General features: G+C 40.8%; 1 protein-coding gene across 1 annotated transcript in view; it reads left to right on the forward strand.

Moving 5' to 3' along the window:
- Lancl1 (LanC like 1) overlaps positions 1 to 24,843 on the forward strand; it is a 44,782-nt gene that overhangs the window by 14,895 nt on the left and 5,044 nt on the right. The window contains exons 3-6 of the mRNA XM_045147496.1: positions 10,581 to 10,788; positions 19,153 to 19,288; positions 19,717 to 19,863; positions 22,417 to 22,599. Of these exons, the coding sequence (XP_045003431.1) occupies positions 10,581 to 10,788; positions 19,153 to 19,288; positions 19,717 to 19,863; positions 22,417 to 22,599 (674 nt within the window). The remainder of the gene's footprint in view (positions 1 to 10,580; positions 10,789 to 19,152; positions 19,289 to 19,716; positions 19,864 to 22,416; positions 22,600 to 24,843) is intronic.

Below are 24,843 nucleotides of genomic sequence, written 5' to 3' on the forward strand. Positions count from 1 at the left end.
GTGTGATACAGGCTTTGGAACATGATTATTGTAATTAGAAGTGTAATGTTTTATTAATGGTTAATTCCTCTGTTCTAGTGTTTCTGATAATTAATTCTGACTCAGATGAGATTAAGATCTGTAAAATAACAAATAATCCACAGTTATACAAAATATTTGGTAAGATTTAAGAATGTAGAAATTTAAGAGAATAATTTCCTCACTTTTCAAAGTATTTTGCAACTAAAATTAATTTGGTCTTTATTTTAAAATGCAAACAAGAAAAGAATTGCAAAGATGAAAGTATTTAACATGACATTTTATGAGACTTCAAACATACAGATAGACCGATGAGTTGTCATTGTATGTTATCAAATTCCATGTCCCTCGCTATTACCTTTTTATATTCACAATAAACAAAATTCCTTGATCCTGGGAAATAGAAAATAATTTTCAGAACCCCATAACTCTCTCAGAGCCACAAATCCCTCTGGTCTCTCCACTATCCTGGAATGAGTGTAGTTAGTAATCAGATTTTCAAGCAGAAATTGAGAGTTCAAGTAAAGAATTCAGTAACTTAATAATAAAATAGATGGAATGAGCCTGGCATGGTATTGTATGACTATAATCCCAGCACTTGGAAGGTAGAGGCAAAAGGATCAAAAGTTCAGAGATGCTGTTGGCTACATACCAAGTTCATACACATAAATATTCTATTCCAAGTCTCCACATCACAGGTGGGAAAAATGAAGCAAAGCCAGGCCACGTACTTTGTTCAAGATTATACAACTAGCAAGTGACAGGTTCTGTTCCAGCAAGCCTGGCTCCAGTTGTGCTCCATAACCTGGAGGGCGGTGCGTATGCACGTGGGTACCACCAGGTCCTACAGCAGGTTCATTGGGCACAGTTGGTAAGTGAAGGTAGAAACAGTGAGGTAGAGGAATTCATGCAGTGACATTCTATCTGCCTAACACTGTAACACTGATGACCACTAAAGGTTGCATAAAGTATGGAGTGACTTTGAAAGGAATGGAAAGCAATATTTAGTCCACGGGCAAGAGTAATTATTATTAAGTGTGAGAAAAAATTCCTTAGAACTGGACATAAAGTAAAACCCCAGGAACATGAATGAGCATTTGCAGCCAGAGCAATGAAATCTTAGGCATTCTTTTGTAAGAAGGTATGTTCTCAGTCTTCCAGTAATACGTTCAAAATGGTTTCAGGATAAAACATTACTTGGCCCAAGACAGAGTCTCCTCATTAATGCTTGTCTTTAGAAAGGTTTGTTGAGGATCTTTCAAGTGGGTTACCACCCACAGTCTGAAATCAATCAGTAGCTCTTGCAGCTGCTCATAAGGAATAGTTTAAGAACAACCTTATTTTCACTGAAATCCTTCCTAAAATCTGTTACCTAGCATAGTCATGCATCATGGCGAATAGATAGCATATGCCAGCAGTGAACATTCGTTGTTAGTTCATAGCCTTAACCCTCTCCATAGACCTGCAGGAGTTGTCACCAGTGTGTACACACAGAAGAGTGGAAGCATTTTGCTTATTCAGGTGCTCCTCCAAGGACTCCATCATGACTGTACACATGGCAGCAGACAACAGGTGCGGAGGCCCCCTGGAACCAAAGCCCAAGTCCAGCTTCTGAGTGGACCTTGATGGGTCCAGATGTAGAACTCACCAGAGACTGTGATGCGACCTGTCACAGGGTTCGTGCAGATTTTGCTCCAAGTAAGACTATAGGTTTTAACATGAGGGAGAGAAAATTTTAAAGTGCTTTCTACAGTGGAAACCACAAAGCCCTGGGAGAAATTATTATTATAAAGGATTAAGTGGGCATGTTAAGTGTTCTTGTGTTAGAAATAAGCATTTGCTAGAAAGACTGCTTCTCTTGTAGATAACATAGTAGAAAAGCTAAGTAAACTCAAGGGATAGCTGATCTCACTAGTGTCTTAAAGAAAAAAAATGAGGAAGGAAGCTAGCCCTCATTTAATTTCATTTTTCTCCACTCTTAACTATAATGATTCATTGGAGAAATGGTGATCAGCTCGTACTTTTTTGCGCACACAGGACTCAAGGGGCTTTATTTCTAAAAGACATGACCCCGGCTTCTGTAACCAACTCACAAAGTTAATGAGACTAAGATTGGCATGCATTTCCTCTTCTCAAGTATTAGATAACATTTTAAATAAGAGGCTGTGCAGTATAATCCCTAGAGTAATATTAACTTGCGCTCTAAATGCAAACCATTATAGTATTTCAGGACGCTATTCCTCTGATCTGCCAAATGTATAGCCTTTAGCTGCCACATTATCATGCAGAGCTTTAGTTACTGCTGACACTAGATTCATTTCAAAGAAATCATTCTGCCCAGGTGTCTTCTCTTTTCAATTTGATTTCTTTTCAGGTCACTCTGCACTAGAGCCAACGTCCTAGTGTCTAATTGGACATTGAATAGATGCCCATCCCTCCCAGCCAGAAGGGTTGGGGCACGTGGAAGGACTCAAGGGCAGGGATGGACATTGGCTCACTGAGTCCTTCATACTGACTATTAGATAGATAGATAACTGTGTAAAGAGTGCTTTTCTCAGTACACATTGGGTAACATTGATGCCATTTTACTATAGGTTATCTTAAATTACTAAGGCACAAGCTTGAACAAGTGCTTGGCTTAGATCTCTCCAGTATGTTGAGGAAAGCACAGAGAACAGATGATAGTGTTTGTATATTGACAAGGAGAAATGGTAGAGAAAGCAGACACCTCTAGGCAGCGTGACTCACAAACAAAGGCTGCAGATGTGCCTGTCATTTCCACCTAGCACAATGCCACGCCCATAGAATAAAGGTGTTTGTTGAATGAATCTTTGAAGGGTAGTTCTGCCTGTGATTCAGTTAGTTACACTTCCCTGTGTCTGGTCCAAGTGCCATGTGAGCTCAGAAGTCGATGAGCTTCATCACATCTGCTTTGTGAGTAGGAGAAAGAGCATGCTGTTTAGACCTGGATGTAACTTGGCCTCCTCCTTCTCACCCTTTGATGGGAACCTGCCTCCCCAGATGCAGAGAATCTTGCAGTCCTGAGTGAGCGTGGCCACATGGGAAACAGGGAGAGAGGGAGGGAGGAGGTGATGAGATGGGCCAGAGGACAGGGCAGACTTCCAGAAAGCTAGAGTGTTCAGGTAGAATGTACATAGAGAATGCTTTTCCATCCTCACAGCTCAGAGGAGGAGGAAAGAAGCAGGTATATAGGAAGAGAGTATGCTTCCCTCTAGACTTTGCCCTTTTACATCAGGGATCAGAGACAGGGTTAATGGCAAAACCAAGCAGGTTTGCAATGTAAGAGAGTGGGGCATTTACCAAGTCAGCACTGTATGTCAGGGACTGTCTAAATGCATGATTCACAGTAACCTGTAGAGTAGCTGCTGTTATTTCTGCTTTTCAGATAAGCTTGGGCTCAGCCAAGAGTAGTAAATGGGTTGAGGTTGCACAGCTAGTAAGTGGCAAAGGCAGGCCCCACCCAGTGCCATTGTGAAGAGCCCATGCTCTTCATACTGCTATGCTGAAGGGTTATCACCTATTGCAACAGTCCAATAGAAGACTGCTTCCACATTGGATATATACAAAGCAGTGGACTGCAGGCATTCTTAGGCTGAATTACAGTGTAGATTTGCTGGTTCTTTGCTCCATAGATTACCTGTGGTAAAGCCCTGGGGTGTTTGTACAGCAAGCAGCCCATGGTGCTCAACTTGAATCTCACACTTGCAGTTCAGGTGCCACCCTTCCACCCAGGCTTGCCAGGGAGCACTGTGCACTGACAGTCATGCCCAGGAGAGACACTGCTGCTCCAGTGGTAAATGGAAGTGTGTGGCTGAAACAAAGGCATGTGCTCAGACATTCACATGCACAATTGGAAACAACTTTAAGAACAGTAGAAAGTACCAACATGGTATAGAAAGGCCAAGGTTTTTCTTCTCTTCCCCTAAATCTGACCAGAAGAAAACAGCAATTGATGAGATGCCTTTAGAGTTCCAGTGAGGGAACAGTGCCTTTGAATTTAGATTGGAATGCCCTCTCCCCCTCCTCTTAAGAAGTAGCAGGCTTTCCAGACTTCTGAGTGGTAGTGGACTGCCTCTGGTGGCTCCAGAAAATGGTAAAATCTGACATGATTTTCCTACCAGAGTGCATCAGAGGAATCTGTCAAAACATTTGTCCTATAAGGAATTCCCTTGCAAAGTTGAAGCACTGTGGCAAAGGCTTTTCATACCACTGTCAGCTGGTTGTAAAATAAATGAAAAATGTTAAAAAATTTATCTCTAGAAGTACAAAGTATTTTTCAGGATTCATATTTATATATAGAGAGAGAGTGTGTGTGTGTATGTGTGTATATGTATATATAAGTGTGGAGCGTGTGTGTGTGTGTGTGTGTAAGTAATATGGAGCTTTCATCTTTATATACATTTAAGCATTTAAGACACAGCAAGGTCTTGATTGGTCAAGATGAATAGAAGTAATGATCCCTCAGAAATCCAAAGACTTAGTATTAATTACTTCCAACAGCTGGCTGTATTTATAGTACTGCTGGGGATAAGTAGCTGAGTAAGGAAATCACATATTTAGAATGTCCCTGAACAGTTATATTCCCTTCCAAGAGGAGGGGCTGTAGGAGGAAACAACAGTCTGGTTTTGAGCTTCCAGGCTATGAGTCAGAGTTGATATCTATGACAGCAGAAGCTCTTTTGTCTTCACAGTGTTTTTTTCTTTATCTTTCTGTATTAGATATGAGCATGTTTTGTATGTAAACAACACATGTATCATGTATTCCCTTCTCCCTGCCCCTTTTCTGAAGAAACCTTCCTCACTGGGGATACAGGTCAATCCCATAGGGATTGTGGGTCATGCATCATTGGGTGGGGGGCAATGTCTCTGTGCAAAATGTCCCAACTTGAGGCTCTGACAATCTCCACCCCTCTTCCGCAAAATCCTCTGAGCCATGCTGGGAGCATCTTAAGTCTCTCTGTGATGAGCACTTAGGATCCTGCCTCTGGATAAGTGGTTTGATAGGTGTTGAGTGTCCTCAGGATCTTTCTCCATCACCCTTGTGCTGATGTCAGATTCACTATGAAAGCAGTATTCTTGCTCAGTTCCCCAATTTCTCTGTGGTTTCAGCTGGGACCAGGGTGTACTGCGCTAGGCCATTTATCTCCTGAGGTCCAGCTTCCATCTAAAAAAGAGAAGCAGATTATCCAGCAGAGAATGAAGTCAGCACCAGTTAAATGGGATAACCATTATTAATTAGAATTAAACGGGTTTAGACCCTCTTGTAGTCTAAGGTTAGTGGGAGCTTGGCAATGTAAAGCAGAATCATTATTATATCATATTATGATTCAGACTTGTTTTCCAGTTCCAGATATGGTTTCCTTTCCAGTGAGTGGATCTGTTAGCCAATCCAAGAGCAGTTGGTTACCCACGATGGCTGTGTGCTATGATTGCACTTATGTGAGCATCACGTCAGGTTGTTTGCTTCTGAGTCGCTTAGACTTTGAGTTGCTTCGACAGATGTTGGCCCCATTCCCCTAGTAGCTCATGTAATGCCTTTCAGCACCAGATGGGCTAATTGTCTGGGGACTGGCTGTCCTCCGACTTCCAACCTAGTCTCTCCATGATCTGTGCCGACAGCATTTGGTGTCCTCAGCAGTAGGGTCTTACCATTAACCTCTGATGAGTAATCAAGTGCTCTGACAGAAGTCTGTCTTGTTTGTTTTGGGAGATCTAGTGGGTCTCTCTGATCAACAGCTTATTGTTGACATAGACCACACCCTGGTACAGGGAATCACAGGCCAGTGTCAAGGAAAAAGAAAAAGAAAAAGCCAAAGAAGAAAGAGAAACAGGAGAAATTTGAGATTAGGTTTCATCTGACTCTCAACAGGGCCCTTCGATTCAGGTGCTCCTTCTAAGGTCTTTTTGAGGGTTCCACCTTTTTAGTCTCATTTTTTTGAGATTTTTTTTTCTCTCTGTGAAGAATGGTGCTTGAATTTTTATTGGTATTGCATTAAATCTCTACATTGCCTTTTGTAAAATGGCCATTTTCACAAACTTAATTCTACCTATACAGGAACATGGGAGGTCTTTCCATCTTCTCAAGTCCTCCTCATTTTCTTTCTTGAGTGTTTTTATGTTTTCATTATATAGGTCTTTCATGTCCTTGGCTAGTGTTATTCGAAGGTATTTAAATTTTTTTATTGCTATTGAAAATGGGACAGCCTCTTTGATTTCTTTCTCTGTATAATTGTCATTTGTATATGGAAAGGCTACTGATTTTGTGTGTTGATTTTGTATCCTGCCATTTTACTGAAGGAACTAATCACCTTTGAAGTTTTGAGATGGAGAGTTTTGGGTCACTTATATATAGGATCATGTCATCTGCAAATGGAGCTCACTTGAATTCTTCCTTTCCAATATGATTCCCTTTAATTTCTTTCTTCTGTCTTATTACTTGGTCTAGGACTTCTAGTACTATGTTGAAGAGCAGAGGTGAAAGTGGGCATCCCATCTTGTTCCTGATCTCAGTGGGAATTCCTTGAGCTTTTTTTCCCATTAAGTATTATTTAGGCCTTTATATATAGCCTTTATTGTGTTGAGATATAAACCCTCCATGCCTATTCTGTCCAGCGTTTTCATCATGAAGTGGTGTTGTATTTTGTCAAAGGCCTCTGTATCAATTAAGATGATCATATGGTTCTTGTGATTAAGTTCATTTATTTGGTATATTATGTTGACTAATTTTTGTATGTTGAGCTATCCTGGCATCCCTAGGATGAGCCTACTTGTTCAAGGTGGATAATGCTTTCGATATGTTGTTGGATTTGGTTTGCAAGGATTTTGTTGAGGATCTTTACATCTAAATTCATCAGAGATATAGGCCTATAGTTTCCTACAAAGTCTGTGATCAGAAAGAAAGAAGAAAATATATAAAAGAGACTAAACTCTGTAACATAAAACCTTTTACCCCATTGTGGTATGGTGGGTGACCCCCATTGAGGTATGGTGGTTGTTCCAGAATTTTTTTTTCCTCATTATAGTAAGTGTCCTTTAAAAACTACTTCGTATTTGACAGTGAGTTTCTATGTGGGCACAACTGTTAACTCCTTTGAAAACTTAGTGCCTGGATGACATTTACCTGGTGGAGGGATGGTAACACTGCCACCAGCATTTGAACCTGAAAATTTGGGAGCTTTCTCAATGTCTGCTGCACTCACTCCCTGCCAAGTTCTGTGCATGTACTCTAGGCAGGTTCATTCTGAGTCCATCTCTCTTGTGCCTACCCATCCCACATCTCTACCCTCTGCCCAAGGTTTCTCCGAATAATGTCCCTGCTTCCTTGCTGTGTGCTAACAAGTGCAGGGCAACTACAATGAATTTCTTATTAATACCATTATCTCTTCCCATCACTTAAAATGGTGTGTATCAAGTGAAAGCAAAACCTTGTAATGGACTAGAAGACCCTGTGTGATACAGCTTCTGCTCCCACTAGCTTCCAGAAGACCTCTGTTCTTGATTTGTCTTAGACGTTTTCCATGATAGTACCCCTAAAATAGCAGTGGTTTATTTTTAGCAAGAAATTTCATGTCTCTTGTGTGCATGCACAGTGTGGTGTCAGCAGTAGTGCACTTAAAGCTTTCTGGGACATAGGCTGCTGTGTTCTTCCTACTTTGCTATCCTCATAATGGAGCTTCCAGATCCTAGCCTAAAATAACTACCCCAGCCATACTGTCACATCTGCATTCCAGACAGGAGGAAGGAAGAAACGGAATGAAATGGCAGGTCTCATCCTTTCCCATCAAGAATATGTACAAAGTTGTTCCTGTGTGCCTAATGCATCCATTGGTCAGAGCCTATCCATGGACCATATCCCACTGCAGAGATTTGTTCTGCCTGTGCCGCTCCCAAGTCCAGGGTGTAACTGATGAGTGAAGACAGATAAGCATTTAAAAAGCCACTGAGAAGTCTCTGTCATGAGGTACAGTATCATATTCCAGAGTAGACTGGAAATCAGAATTGTCTAAAGTGGACAAGTTAACAGATATATGGATACTGCATAGACATTTTATTAGAACTTGGAACTTTATCATTCAACAAGTAGATGAAAACATTGAAAGCGACTGTCTCTAAAAGGTAGGGGTGGAGTGATGGTAGGGACTGGTGTTTTGCATGTTCAGTCTTGCAGTGCAATGAGACTTCAGTGAAGAGCATATGTACTTTGATAAAAATCACATTTAAAGCATTAGCCAAAACTTGCCTATGACTGTTCATACATAACGACTAGAGTATTTCCCCTGAGAAGCTGTAGTTGGTGTCTTGAGTCTGGTATTTATGCATAGTTGGTGTCACATGCATGTATACTGTTGACTTGGGGAATTACAGGATTTGAATCAATACATTTGGCCACAGACGACACATTATATTACTAAATTAAAAACATACAAATAAGACATGAAATGTCTTTGAGTTATGCAGTTTGTCTAATTTTCCTGACATGGGCTGGTCTGTAAGTCTGTCCAAAAGATTGGTAATAGCACTCGTCACTTAAAGGCCTTTTCATCCCTGAGTACTTTGTGGCAGCAAGGTAGACACCACCAACTGCCTGAAGATTCCCTACTCAAAACCTGACACTGATGCTGAGAGCAGGAGAACAAAAGAAATAGAACCTGGGGCTGGGCGTGGAGGCGCACACCTTTAATCCCAGCACTTGGGAGGCAGAAGTAGGAGGATCACTGTGAGTTTGAGGCCACCCTGAGAATACATAGTGAATTCTAGGTCAGCCTGGACTAAAGTAAAACCCTACCTTGAAAACCCCCCCAAAAAGGAAAAGAAAAATGGAACCTGGGACCTGCAGCCCACAAAGCCAGAAAAATTCTTCACTGATCAAAAAGAAACGATATAGTGTGAGAATTGAGGAATGATAGCCTGATCTTTATAAGAAGCATACCAAATCTTTACATGCCAGTCTTAATAGGTTTGCTTGTTAGCCATTTAAGCCAGAAGGAATTGTTGATCAGAAGAGATAGAGGTCTGGAAGGGAAAGCAATCATTGGGCTTATATTTAATCACTTTGTATTTTTCCAGATCTCGGTCATGTCATTATCTAGCATTGGTACTTACATAACTTAATTAGGGGAGTTCAGGCAGCAGTGGGAATAAGAAGACAAAATGAGAGGGCAACAGTTTCAGTGAGTTGCCAGCAGGTGCGTGATATGGGTGGAGAAGAAGCCTATTAAAAGACCTAATTTTGGAAGAAGCTCTTGACATTGATCATTTGTGAAAAAGGGATTTCTTTTTCCTCACTGGCATATGTGGTTTTGTACATTTGTCTACAGCTTTAAGAACTGGCACATCTGATCATCGGCTTATGGAAGTACTAACACACCAAACCACTTTGAAAGAGCAGACAAGGTTATTAACTTAGGCAGGAAATGAAAAGTTGGCCTTAATATACATGTGAAATTGAATTGTCTGTAGCACAAAGCTTTGGAGATTACCCATACAAAGTGAGAAAACTATCTGAATTTAAAACTGTCCTCAGTACAGTGAAAAGTAATTTTGTAGACTGCATTGAAATCTGTGAAGAGACTGGCTCTATTAATTTAGATTTAAACAGAGGATCTGTGTCTTCTAAAAGTGGTAAATGCGATGGGAAATGTACTTGAAGGGAACAAGGAACTTCTGGAAATGCTGAGGGCAGGCCGACTTCCTGGCCCACATCCCTAAGTCTGCTGTGAGAAGCTTTGGCTCTGTGGCTTGTAACAGACACTGGGAATAGGACATGCACACAGTGCTTGTGTGCAGAGTGGGCTGGTAGAAGAGGACAAAAAGCAAGGCAAGTGGCAGCCGCGAAAGTCGCAGTTCCAAAGAAGTGGGTCCTTGACACACAGTTCAGACTTGAATGCATTTTCTCAGATGTCAGATTGTATGACCTCTGTCTGCAAGGATACTAGAGTATGGAATTTGATTACACAAACTGCCTTCTCTCACACAATCAAAAATCTTGTTTAAAGAGAAATTGAGATTGTCTTTCCCTCCTGATTTTCTTTGTATCATAAGGATAAAACATTGCTTGTTCATTATAAAGTTGTTCACTGAGTAGATGGCTTTATTTGAAACAATAATTTGATGACCTATTTTTACCCATCAAAACAATATATTAAGCTAGAGTTTTTTGTAACTCAGCAATAGAGCACTTTACTGCATGCATGAGGCCCTGGGTTCCATCCCCAGGGATGAAAAAATACAATACCATATTAGAGTTCCAAAAAACAATTTTAAGCAAAGTATATGACTGTGTCTGTTTATTGGCCAAGGTCTTAATTAAGTTCTTACTGCTTAATAATTATGACGGAACTGAAGACAAGTGTTTGCCTCTGCTCTAGTCTTACAGCTGCTTAGCAATAAATGGAGCTGAACCTAGAACTAAAATCAACCCAAACTTGCATATAATTTACGTATTTTCTATAACTTATAAAAATCAACACTGCTGAGGAGGGAACACATGGACACAAGTAACAGCATCTCTGCCCTGTCTTCATCTTCACCTTTGCTTTCAGGCATTGCCGTGCTTTACTTACATCTCTATGAGGTGTTTGGAGACCCTGCCTACTTGGAGATGGCACATGGCTATGTAAAGCAAAGCCTGAACTGTTTGAGCAAGCGTTCCATCACCTTCTTGTGCGGAGATGCAGGACCCCTGGCTGTGGCCGCAGTGCTGTACCACAAAATGAACAGTGAAAAGCAGGCAGAGGACTGCATCACACGGTAATGTGCCTTTGTGAGGATTATCACCTACACATCAGTGTGCACACTGCAGATGTGAATCAGAAGACATTCTAGTGGATTTGCTTTCCTCTCACCACAGACATCTCACTCCTGCATGTGATCAGTTCTCATAGGCCTATGTTGTAGTTTAGGAATAGCCATATAATCCATACTCTATTGCAAGGTAGAAGACACTGTCATGTTCCAGATCAAGCATCAGTTCAGGGAGATAAAGCTCAGTGGTAAAGACTAAGGCCCAGTGCTCCACAGGATTGGTGGTCTGCAGGAATGTGTGTTCCTGCTTGTAGGCCAGCTGCAAGGGACAATAACTTATTCAAGACCATTAGAACCAGACATAGTGACATACATCTATAATCCCAGTACTCTGGAAGCTGAGGCAGGAAGATCCAGTTTGAGGTCAGCCTGGGCCACATAAGGAGGCTGCCTCCAAAATCCACTAATAATAATAATTTCACCATTATAAATTATCATTAATTTAGCTTGCTTAGGATCCTGTAATTAATCTTGTATAGTCATCCCTCTGTATTTATTGGTTTATGTTTACATTCAGCCAACCATGTATCAAAATTACTAGGTGAGGGGCTGGAGAGATGGCTTAGTGGTTAAGGCATTTGCCTGCAAAATCAAAGGATCCTGGTTCAGTTCTCCAGGACCCATGTAAGCCCGGTGCACAAGGGGCTGCATGTATCTGCAGTTTGTTTGTAGTGGCTGGAGGCCCTGGCACACCCATTCTCTCTCTCTCTCTCTCTCTCTCTCTCTCTCTCTCTCTCAAATAAATAAATAAATTATAATTTAAAAAATTACTAGGAAAAAAAATATATCTGAAATTGCACACTTATATACTGGTATTATATCAGTTAACTGCTATGGACAGGACAAACTTTAGGTAGGTTTTAATTCTTTTTACATAGATTATAGCCTTATATCCTGTCTTCCCTGGTCCCCACTTCCCTGCAGGCCCTCCTCAGTGGGGTTATTAGTGTTCACTGTGAAGTATTAGGGCCTCTGTCAGTGGGGGGCGGGGGGTGCTTTGCCTCTTACAGTCTTCCAGCCCCCTTTTCCACAACCATCCCTGAGCCTTGGTGGGTGTATTTGCAGTTTATTTTAGTTGAGTTTTCTGCAGTCTTTCTGTTCCTGCTATGATGTTTTCCAATTCACCACAATGTTGGTTGCTGTTTCCCTGGAGATGGTTTGAGGCTAGCATTAGAAGTAACACTTGGTTATGTAATAGAGATATTTTAAAGGATTTGGGAGAACGTACATAGGTTATATGCTGATTACACCATTTCATATGGACTTCAGTGCCCATAGATTTCATTATCCACTGTAGGTGCCCAAACCATTCCCCACAGATACCTAGGGATAACTCTACTGTGTATATATATTTTATCAACAGACTTTTGAGCTCTTTGAGGTGTGATTGTGCTATAAAGAATTATCCACATCTTTGTTAGTCATGTACATATATTTTGTATTTGTATATTTTGTGTATATACATATTCATACACACACATATATGTAAATCCTCCCTCCTCCCACAATTTTTTTCCCATGCAATGATACTTTCTCATTGTAACTAACTTTTACTGCTAGAAATTATGGTAGTAATGTGTAGGGCAAGGAATGTTGTGCTCTGCCTGTAATTATAGTAAATCATTCCCTGAACTGATAGGTTTTCTGGTGTGTGTGCATGTATATGCAGATGTGTGCACCCTATGTGAACACTCCAGAGGCCAGAGGAAGATGCCACCTTCCTCCTTATTCACTCTTCCAACATACTTGACAGAGACAGAGTCTGTCATTGAACCTGGAAAAACTGGCTGATCACTGGAGTGCCATTGGTCCTCCTGACTTCACCTCCCTCAGGGCTCGGGTTACTGACATGGACAGCTATGCCTGGCCTTATTCATGGGTACTGGGGATTGAACTCCAAGTCCTCCTGCTTGCTTACCAAGTACTCTCACCTGCTTGAGCCTTCTCTCCAGCCCCCTTTTGTTATACTTTTTATATTAACTATACTATATCCATCAGAGGCTACAAATTATATAGTCCAACTTCTAGTTAAAAACTACAGAGGTATGTAGGTAAAAAAAAAAAACTATGGTAGAGTAATATTAATCTAAAGATTACCAACCTTGATTTACATGGCAAAAGATACAAAATAATGGTTTTCCCCAAGTCTAACTAAAATATGTCCCTTCTATAGCATAAGACCAGCCAGTACAAAAGCATTTGATACATGCTTAAATTTGAAACACAAACTACCTTATCTTTTGTTATGTCCAGTTTAAAGCCATTAGCTACATGAGGTCCATAAGATAGTCCCTTTGATGAATTAGTCTTAAATACCATCAATTTATATTGTAGTGGTCTCAGAATTTTATACATGTCACCTTTCCTGAAATGCATATTGCCCAGTAGCTATAGTCTGTTACATGAAAAATGGTCATGGCATTGGCTGGAAAAAAAAAAAAAAAGATACTCAGATTTGGGTTTGTATGTGTTTAAATGCTACTTAGGCAAACTGAACTACACGTGCCTTTGCTTTGCCCAGCCTGATTAGCTTGTGCATAGAGAAGCACTGCAGTCTGTCTTTCATATGTTTAGGACCCTTCTCCATCTTGAGGGCCTGGCCTGAGAAACACTTTTTGGGAAGTGGTACCATATGTCCGTATTGCTTTATTAAAATTAAAGTGTTCTGAAAAGTAACATAAAACTCTATCCTCTCTCTCTCTCTCTCTTTGATACTTTATAATAAAGATGCACATCCTTTTAATCTTTTATGACATTTCAAGAACATTTTTTTTGTAGAATGTTGCAGTCAGTTCCATGTTGCTGGGACAAACTTCCAAGGAAACACAGTTTTTGGAAGGAAGGGATTTATTTAAAGTTCCAGGGGAAGTTCCATCAATGGTGGAAGACACTATTTACTTCATACATCCAAGCAGAGAGAATAACTGCAGCAATCAAACACGAACCAGTTGCCAGCAGCACAAACTGGCACAGCCAGAGTTCAAACTCTACACCTCTGGGCTGGAATTCTGATCCATTTTTAGTGACCCTCCCCCCCCCCCCCATAGCAGGAGTCTGCCTGCTAGGGGCTAAAGCTGCAAACTCAGTTTTAATAAAACACCTGAGTCTATGGGGGCATACATTTTAAATTGCCACATTCAAACTACCACAAGATAATAGGCTTGTAAGGATAAAGATATAAAATGTGAGTTAAGACGTGGTGGCTCTCATCTGTAACCCAGTGCTTGAGAAGTTGAGGCAAGAGACTTTCCATGAGTTCAAGGCCAGGCTGGCCTGCAGGGTGGGAGGGGGAGGGGTGTGGAGATAAGAAAGGAATGTGCAGCGTTTGTGGCACAGCTTTGGCTGCCTAGATGTCTTTCAGGGCACAAGGAGAGGACAAAGTGTGATTTGCAAATTACAGTATTTCATCTTTTACTCTTTCACTTAGTAAAAAAAGTTATTGTCTCTTTCCATTCAATTTGTAGAAATCCAAAATTATTTGATCTCACCATTTAATTGTTGTACATTTAATCAATGTACATATTTCTTGTGCTTCTTAACAAGCCATCTTCTCCTCTCATGGCCCTCTGGGGACATTGTCGACCCTTGTGTTTTTTTCTGCACAGTGTCTGTTTCCTGTATCACATCTCAGCTTATCTGTGCTGTGTTTACTTCATGTAATGGTCTTTCAAAATTACAATTTTGAGATTTAGGGACCAAAAGTGCTTTTGAGATCATCAAAATATTTTAACCCTTGAATAAAGAAACTGAATCAAAATAAATCAGTGTTTATTCCAGATAAAAGTTCTTAACCTTGAGCCCTTGAGAATCTTTGGCTTCCAGAGAATTAAAACTCCCAAGTCAATTTTAAGTGTGGAGAAAGCACTTGCATTTTTGGTGGCATTGGGGTGGGTGTTCATATTCAAATGTCCTGCAGATAGCTAATGTGGGTGACACTTAATAGCACTGATATTCTTCCTGTTGTCTACAACATAGAATGTTTATTTTCATCTTCCACCTGTATAGAGGTATAGATGCACAACAGAGATAGAGATTGCTTCTTTTGTACACTGAGGTGGCTAGCTGGTATAGACAGTGCTCTGAGGTCTGTACTTAGAATGACAAAGAACTTTTTCTTTGTAGACAGAAAATGTCTCCTTTATAGTATAATGGGCCAGGACTTTTTAAAAAATATTTATTTATTTGCAAGCAGAGAGGCATAGGTAGAAGATACACCAACAGAGACAATGGGCACGCCAGGGCCTCCAGCCACTGCAAACAAACTCCAGATGCAGGTGCCGCCTAGAGCATCTGGCTTTACAAGGGCACTGGTGAATCAAACTTGGGTCATTAGGCTTTGCAGGCAAACACCTTAACCGCTAAGCCATCTCTCCAGCCCAGGACTTTATACACACACACATACATACATACATACATACATACTAGAAATCTTTTGATATATTAATGCAAGGCAGAAACCTCCAATTACACCATGGGGGAACATTGCTGAAGTGGAACAGAACCATCCTGATTTCAAATGTCTCTTTTCCCTCCAGTGCCAGTTCAGTGGCTTGCTTCTCTCTTCTAAAGATCGGTTGCTGTTAATGTCTGCATATCCAAACAAATAAATAGAGCTGCAACGATATGCTTGTGGGTTTGAGAGTCTCCAAAGATGTAAAATGACCATTTATAAATGCCATCTATCTTGAAAATATAGCATGTAAAACATACAGTTTCAATTCCAACCCTTAGTAATCTTCAGAACCAACTGAATAAATTTTATTGATGTGAATTCCTATCTAGGAAAAAATGAAATGCATCCTTATTAGTGTAAACTAATAAGGTTCTAGCCAATTTGATGATGATTTTCATTGCTTGGAGGGTATTGGATATCTGTTTTGAACAGTCCAAATGAAATGAGTTTGGTTTTAAAATAGTTGGAATGCTAATTTTGTATCACCGCCTAGTGGTAGTGTGGGAGATAACACTAGCAAATGAAGGAGTGGTTTTCTAACAGGGATTCAAACACTCATAATGAGAGGACATCATAATGCAATAATTGTTCTGAATAATACTTCCTGAGATCAGTACCTGCATTTAAAACGATCACTGAAATTTCCTTCTTTTTAATATTTTCATCAGTCTCTTAAAAGTAAATCAAAGGTACATTTTTATTTCTGAATTTTGCACCATTTGATTTATTGATATGAAAAGTTGTTTCTGCATTCTTATTGAACCCTGACACACCCTATTTACTATAGCAACTAAAATTATATCTAGTAAACAGATTTGTTTCTTATGGTCCTAAAGTTACTGAGCTGCTGGGCTTTCCAATTCTAGGAACTACAACTAGTCATGCCTTTTCAAACCTCTTTCCCACTGGCAAGCAAACTCCCTCAATAGATCTTTTCCTTTTCCTTTTTCTAGACCTTTGGTTCATATTCATCAGCTGTTTGTTTGTCTGTTTGAGGCAGGGTCTCACTCTGACCCAGGTTGACCTGGAATCCACTATGTAATCTCAGGCTGGCCTCAAATTCACAACAATTCTCCTGCCTTGGCCTCCAGAGTACTGGGATTAAAGGCGTGTGCCACCACGCTTGGCAGCATGGGCTCTTGTAGTCAGGAAAACCATCTCACTCAGATTATGGAAACAAATCCATTTCACTGAAGTGTACCTTCCTCTCCCTTCCCAGAAGTTTGTAGAAGTGGTAGAAACAGTGCTATGAGAGGAGGATTATTCTCCTCACAAGAACCCTTCCTGCCCAGCCTAGCTAGGACATCATTTCAATACATTCGGTGGTAGAATTACCTGATTTTTATGTACCTGGACTTCTTGTGTTCTTGTTTTGGGTAAATATTAGCCTGCAGAGATAACCAGTGGGGGCATCTTCCACCTCAGCTATGTCCTGACTCCTAAGTATATTGAGAGCATGGGTGACTGCCCAATTCTACTATGAAGAAGAAAGCATACAAATAGTTCCTTAACCTGCTTTGTAGCTCAGAGAAAGCCACATTGTTCTGTTAGACTATATACACTAGGACAGAAAGCTTGTACCATAGCCCACACCTCAACTCATATCTAGTACACATTCTTCCAATGAATGTCATTTTCAAGCATGAGAATGGGCATGACAGGGCCTCTTGCTACTGCAGATGAACTCTAGTCACTGGCATCTGGCTTTATGTGCGTACTGGAGAATCACACCCAAGTTGTCAGGCTTTACAAGCAAGCACCTTTAACCTCTGAGCCATCTCTCCAGTCCCCGTGAAAGCCATTTTTTAACAATGCTCCCTATGCTTTTGTTGTTGCTCTTGCAGGCATGTGTGTGGGTGCCTGCACGTGTGTGCCATGGTGCTCTGGTGGTGGTTGATGAACAACTGTTGGATGTTGGTCCTTACCTTCCATCCTGTTTAAAGACAGGCTCTCATGGTTCGCCAGACTAGCTGGTCCATGAGCTTCTGAGAAATTGTGTGTTTACCTCCTATCTCACCATATGCACTGGGACTGCAGAAGTCTACCGTTGGCTTTGAGGTGTGGTGTAAGTTCCAAATTCAGGTACTTAGCTTACACAGCAAGTGCTTTATCCACTAATGCATCTCCCCAGCCTCTGTACTACACTCATTAACCAGTGCTTGGTGTAGATTTTGATAAACATATTTGAAGTACTAAGTCTCTCTGAATACCAATTCCTGATTATCTTATTTTAAATTGAACCAGTCACACCATGTGGAATGTAATACTTCAAATGCTAGTTAACCATCTGGTGGAAGATTAATTTAGACAGGCACAGCACCCTATGCAAACTACTTAAAAGTAATTTCCCACACAGATAACAAGTAAGAGAATTTTAAGTCAGGGTATTTTATAGATGAGAATTTTAAGGATTAATGAAATAGTACATAGATTGTTTTGTGTCAAAAGCTATCAGATAACAACTGAATTTTTCTAAAAATTCTATTGTGCTTTATACTGTTCTTTGTATTATGTATATAATGTCATTATTTTTTATTTATTTGAAAGACAGAGAGATTGGGTATTCCAGGGGGCCCCACAGCTGCTGCAAACAAATTCAAGATGCAGGCACTCCCTCATGCCTCGGGCTTACGTGGGTCCCGGGGAATTGAACCTGGGTCCTTAGGCTTCACAGGCAAGTGCCTTGACCGCTGAGCCATCTCTCCAGCCCATACGTATATTATGTCGTTTTGTCAGTGTTTTCCAATGTGTCCCTGTCCAGGGGATAGGGAGAATGGAGTCTGGTTACTACATCTTACTTGGAACCAAGACCCCAAAAATTTTTGAGACATGAACTGAGTTCTCTCAATAGAACCTAATGGTAATACATCCATTTAACACCAGTCTAGTTCACAAAACAAAAGACTATTTTGTGTGTGCTGATAAGAAGTGGTTGTGAGGGGTGATGTTGTTTAGTAAGCAGAGGACATTGGGTGGGATATGTTTATATGTATAGAACGTTCATTGTTACAGTCAGGTTCGCATTGCTGTAAAAATCACCCAACCAAGAGCAGCTTATGGGGAAAGAAGATTTATTTTGGCTTATAGGTTCCAGGGGAAAGCTCCATGATGGCATGGAAAAACGGTGGCATGAGCAGAGGGTGGACATCACCCCCTGGCCAACATAAGGTGGATCATGACAACAGGAGAGTGTACCAAACACTGGCATGGGAAAACTGGTTGTAACACCCACCAGCCCACCCTCTACAATACACCGCTTCCAAGAGGCTTTAATTTCCACTTGCCATCAGCTGGGGAACCTAGAGTCCAGAAGACCTAAGTTTATGAGGGACACCTGAATCAAACCACCATATTCATTTGTGCTTATATGTGCATAATATAAAACTAGGAGCATGCACACCAATTGGTAACCAGGGTTGTTTCTGAAGATAAGAACTAGATGTCTTGGAGACTAGGAGGACAGACTGATGATTTTCCATTTGCATGTGAATTGTGGAGATCCCACTATAGTACAGGCCCTTCCCCTAGGCCTGCTGACATTAAGGAATAACCGAGAGAGGAGGCAAGTCGGCTACAGCAAACGTTTTGTTCTGTGGAAGCAGACGGCGCCTTGAGTGTCGATATAGCCCAAGCTAATGCTCTGAGAGCCAGCAGCTCTTGGTTTCTCTGATCACACCACTTAAGCTCAAGTCTCAGAGCATGCTGCTCTGAGGAGCTTCGGAGTGTCAGGCAGTCTCAGTTGCACGTGTGCATTCTTTCATTCATAGAAGTGCCAGTTTCATTGTGAACTAAAGAAAAGTAGCTTAATTTAGGACTAATATTTTAACTATGCATATATGTGTGTGTTTCTTTCCTAGGCTCATTCACCTAAATAAGATTGACCCCCATGCTCCAAATGAAATGCTCTATGGCAGAGCAGGCTACATCTATGCTCTTCTTTTTGTCAATAAGAACTTTGGAGAGGAGAAGATTCCTCAAAGCCATATTCAGCAGGTGACAAAGTCTTATTCCTTGTCGAGATCCCACTGACTGTCCCTTCACTTAGCACATCCCACAAAGGATTTCTTGACCTCTGGAGGTGAGGCAGAGCAGGATGACCCCACCCCCATCATCCAGAGAGACCGGGAGTCAGAAGGCCATCAGGTTCCATTGGAAAGTTCAAAGGCCTTTGCTCAGATACAAAGAGGCCAGGTCTGATATTTCCCTTAGGACCTGGCGGAGCTGGTGCTTCTCACTACAGGCAAGTGCTGTTGAGTGGAAGACCCTCCCCACTCTCCCTCTGCTAGGCCGAGCAGTCTGGGGTAGAAATGAGCTGTCCACTGGCTAGATTGTATCTGAGTCCCTACCAGTTCTCCATTACCCCTTAGCAGAAAATTTTGACTGTGATTGTCTTGTTGCTTTGGTTGGCTTTCTCCCTGCAGGTTTGTGAAACAATTTTACAGTCTGGAGAAAACCTAGCTAGAAAGAGAAACTTCACAGCCAAGTCTCCGCTGATGTATGAGTGGTACCAGGAGTATTACGTGGGGGCTGCTCACGGCCTGGCAGGAATTTACTACTACCTGATGCAGGTAAGAGATGAAGATGGCAGACTTGGGATTGTGCTGCCTTGTCCTTCTTTCTGTCAGCCACTGCAATGCACTCCTCACTCCTCACTCCTCACATGTGACCTGGACAAATAGTATTCTACTTGCCAAAGTGCGGCTTCAGATGTGAAACACCTAAGCACTGCCTTTGAGAGCGCGCTGGACTGTCAGTGAACGCGCTGCCTCCTGCATGCTCCTTGTGCAGCACCTAGCATTGGACCTCTAGTTCTGCTTGAAGGGCTCTTCTGCTCTTCTCTTTCAGCAGCTGCCTTAATTAACAATGTTGTTCTCTATTATAAAGTACAACCCACTGAAGCAAACTCCAGAGTGGAAACAAGATCAATGGAAAATAAATCACAGGTTGCCCGAGGCTCACTTAGAAAGCAAGCCAGGGCTAGAGAGATGCGTAGCAATTAAGGCATTTGCCTGCAAAGCCTAAGGACCCAGGTTCAATTCTCCAGTACCCACGTAAGGCAGATGCACAAGGTAGCACATGTGTCACGTTTGTCTGCAGTGGCAGGAGGCCCTGATATGTCCATTTCCTCTTTATCTCTCTCTCTTTCTCAAATAAATATTTTTCTAACTCTTTTTTAAAAAGGAAGAAAAACTGAGAAGCCTTTTGAGTAAATTTTGTATACCTAACCAAAAAAAATAGCTGAATGTGTTGTGCCCAACAGTTCTGTCAGTACATTGGGAGACATCAACGAAAGTCACAAAGACTGAGGACATCTTTGATTAACTCTTTGCAGCAAATATGTCTTGGGAGAAAAGGTCAGAAGAGAATTCTTTGTCATTATAGGGACATATGAAGCTCTCCCTAAATAGCAATTGCTGCTTCTGAATAAAGACTTATGAAAAGGAAAATTGATTCTTAATGGAAGCAGAGATACCCCTTCATCTTTCCGAAGCACAGTGGGGTTTAAAGGAAAAGGTTTATTAGTCTGTTTGACATGAGTTGTTGGATACACAGATCCCTGGCTGGCTGGGATGGTGGCTGTCATAATGCAGCATCAGTGTCTGACCTGCCCTCTGCTTTAACTAAATAATGCACCAAAGCTGAAAAATTCAAAGTGAACTTTGCTTTTGAATACACAGTCACCTTGAATAGTAGGGTGTTCAAAAGCCTATTGTTATATTTATTCTATACTTCTCAATTACAAGTTTTATAATTTGGCTTTTGACAATTTAGATTTTAATTCCTTTTTCTGGCACGTTCCTCTGACTCTTTATTTCTAGAAGTACATATAGAGTCATGAAAATTTTCACAAAAGGAGAGTCCATGTCTTCTATAGTTTATGGTGAGTTAGAATCATATATCAGTGACTTAGATGGTCTTGTTGACCTGTTATTAAAACATTATCAGTCCTCCTCTCTGTAACCGGTAATATGTTTGAAAACCAAATCTTTGATTTTTCTACTTGCAGGTTATTATCTATCTGAAATGACTTAAGTTTTAGTGCTGGAAGTCCATTCATGTGTGTGCCTTTGTATCAACATAAAATTCAATAATACTGTTTTTAGATCATGTTGTATAATCTGGAGATTTACTTATTCTACATTTCACTTGTTAAATTGGATTCTACTTTTTGTGTAGAATAAAACCCTTATGTTCTCAAAACAAGTTGTGCCATGTCTCTTCACCCCCCCTCCTCCTGCCTGTGCTTCACACCACTCCCAACTTCTCACCCCTGCACCGCACACTTTCCACCCCACACCTGGAAAAGTACATCTTGAATTTGTTGTTTTAAAGAGTTCATGGGACATTAGGGTAAGAACAGAGCCAAACAGAGAGACTACAAAACTGAACTCAGCGTGGAGCCTACATGCCCTGTGCTCACATGCCCTGTGTCTCCGTGTCGTTTCCCAATAACCCTGCACAAGATCAGTTCCAGGTGCTCCGCAGAAAGATTTGATCTGGCATGCTGCAGTTTGAAACAGGCTCCAGATTGTCTAACTCTGTCCTTCCCTACTGCGTCCCTGAATGTAAAACTGAGTATCATGTTGGCTGCCTGAATTGTCCTTTTGGCCGGCAGAGCACCGTCAGGTAGTGAAGTGTCAGAAATGTCTTCACTCTCACTCTCAAGCACTGACTACAAGAGTTATTTGGATAAACATAGATGCCAACAAATGTTAGAAAACTACATACAGATTCCCCAAGAGTGGCTTGATTTTGGTTTGTTTAATTTATTTTGCAATCATTAAATGAAGTTGACATGATGGCACCTGCTTTTAATACTACCACTCAGGAGGCTGAGGTATGGCATCACTGTGAGTTTTAGGCCAGCCCGGAACTAGAGTGAGTTCCAGGTTGGCCTGGGCTAGAGTGAGACCCTACCTCAAAACAGAAAACCATAAAGTGAAATCGTGGAAAATTAAAAGTAGCCGGGAAGTGGAAAATAGGATGAAATCCAAAACCTTTCAGTGACTCTAAGCCCGGCCAGTCATGCTTTTTTTTTTTTTTTTTTTTTCCCTGCTTTTAAACTCATGCTAAGTAAGTCTCGTTTCAGCAGAATGAACCTTTCTTTTTCTCACTTTCAGCCCAGCCTCCAGGTGAACCAAGGGAAGTTGCAGAGTCTGGTGAAGCCCAGCATCGACTTTGTCTGCCAGCTGAAGTTCCCGTCTGGCAATTACCCGCCCTGTGTGGATGATACCAGAGATCTGCTTGTGCACTGGTGCCACGGTGCCCCTGGGGTCATCTACATGCTCATCCAGGCCTACAAGGTTCAGTGGGTCTTCTCGTTTAAGAAAAGTGGAAAGCACAACAAAAACTTCTATAGTTTTACTCTTAAACCCTTAAAGGAATAGCACATAAACTTTACCTTGCTAAATGGATTACACTTCATTCTCACAGTGTCTATCACACAATAGCAGACAGCATCTCATAGTGCAGATAGGTGGCTGCTTCACAGACAAGGAAGAGTGATTTAAGATTATTAGTGCCTGAGGCAGGTTGAGTGACCCAGAAGCTCATTTGAAGATAGAACGCTTATGCATTGGTGGTGGGAATATGAAATGGTAAAATTGCCACAGAAAACAGTTGGCTGATCCTTCAAAGAATTAAAAGTCCAGTTAATATGTAATCTCACAGTTCTACTTGTAGACATAATACGTGGTATATATGTGGGAGGAGAAATTTCACAACAAAAATTCAAACAGATAAAAACACACTACTGTTTTTAAACAGTTCCTCTGTAAGCCAAAACAGTGAAAAATATGAAAGTGTCCATCAATGGATGAATAAAGAAAATACACAGCCTACCTATAGTATATTCCACAATATTCTTGAACCTTGAAAACATGCTAAGTAAAAGAAGCTAGACATGAAAGGGTAAATACTGCATGATTCCATCCATATGGAATAATGGTGAATATGATGTGTCTAAAAGTAGGCAAATTTGTAGAGATAGTAATTAGAGGCTGTCAGGTTCAGGAGGTGGGGAGCAGGGGATAGTGGTATATTTCTTAATGAGTAGACTTGCTCAATGATGAAAATATTTTGCACAGGATTGAAATATAGCTAATGCTACTGTAATATATGCATAAATATGATTCATATGGTAACATAAAATGTGTATGTTACCACTATAAAAAATACAAATGTCACTCCTAAAAAGCTAGCCATCGAAGAACGGCAAGCAAGGAAGAAAAGACTTAATTATAAAGCAGTAGAAGTAAACCAAGGCATCTGTGACACTTGCTACCAAATCAGCAGATTTTAAATCCACAACCTGTAAATAGTCACCACTAGTATCTCACAACTCAATGAATGTGCTTTTATTAATTCTGTTTCAGAAAGTGGAATGTAATGGAAAAGATTTTAGAACCACCTTATTCTACTTTTAAAGATACTTTGTTTTCAATGAAATTCTTACTCAGACTATTTAAGTCTTTTTTTTTTTTTTTTTTTACCAAAATATGAGGGCAGCAGATGACTAAAGGTCTATCTATTTTTTTGCCAGCCTAGGGTTTTATAATAAACTTATATGTTAATAGCTCACAGTTTGTTCCCAACTAGTAAAGAGAGTTTATTTATTTAATCATGAAGGGTATCATAGTAACAAAAGAAGTTGGAAGGTTGGCATGTATTCTTTGGAGAGTGACTAATAGTGAGAAGCAGGTGCCTGGTTAAAAGTGCTGCTTTATCAGTAACACATGTGCAAACTCCTGCACATAACACTAAGACTGCACACTCAAGACCAGACACAATTATTTTTGAAAGGCAAAGGTAGGGTTAGGAAGATGACTCAGTGGGTAAAATGCTATTCAGGCAAGCATGAGCACCTGAATTCAGAGCCTCATTACTCATGTAAAATGCTGGCTTCGGTGGCACCACTTAAGGCTTACTGACCAGCTAGTCTAACTAAATCAGGGAGCTCTAGGCTCAGTGAGAGACCCTGTCTCTTAAAAGTAAGGTGGAGAGCAGTTGTCCAATGTCAACCTCTTGTCTCCACACACATGTGCACACATGCACTTATGTACCCATACACATATGAACATGCATTCGTGTATATATGCCGCACAAAATGCATGTAAAGAAAAGAGAAGAAGGAAAAGCTAATCAATATTAAGAATTTGTTGATTTGAGGGAGTGGTTCAGTGACTAAAGGCGCTTGCTTGCAAAGTCTGCCTGCCTGGGTTTCAGTCCCCAACACCCAGGTAAAGCTAGATATAAAAAGTGGTGCATGCATCTGGCATTTGTTTGCAGACACAGGATATCCTGGAGCATACATAAATGAATACACACATAGACATGTTAATAAAAGTATTTTTTTAAACAATTATTGTTTGAAAAGGTGAAAAAAGTTGTTACTACCAATATAAAACATGTGCCTGTCATCACATCTCATACCTTCTTTTTAAATATTTTGGTGTATTGATTTGCAACCAGAGAGAGAGAGAGAATGGGTGTGCCAGCACCTCTAACCACTGCGAACAGCTCCAGATACATGTGTCGCCTTGTGCGTC

This window comes from Jaculus jaculus, chromosome 4 (assembly GCF_020740685.1).
Source record: "Jaculus jaculus isolate mJacJac1 chromosome 4, mJacJac1.mat.Y.cur, whole genome shotgun sequence".
NCBI lineage: Eukaryota > Metazoa > Chordata > Mammalia > Rodentia > Dipodidae > Jaculus > Jaculus jaculus.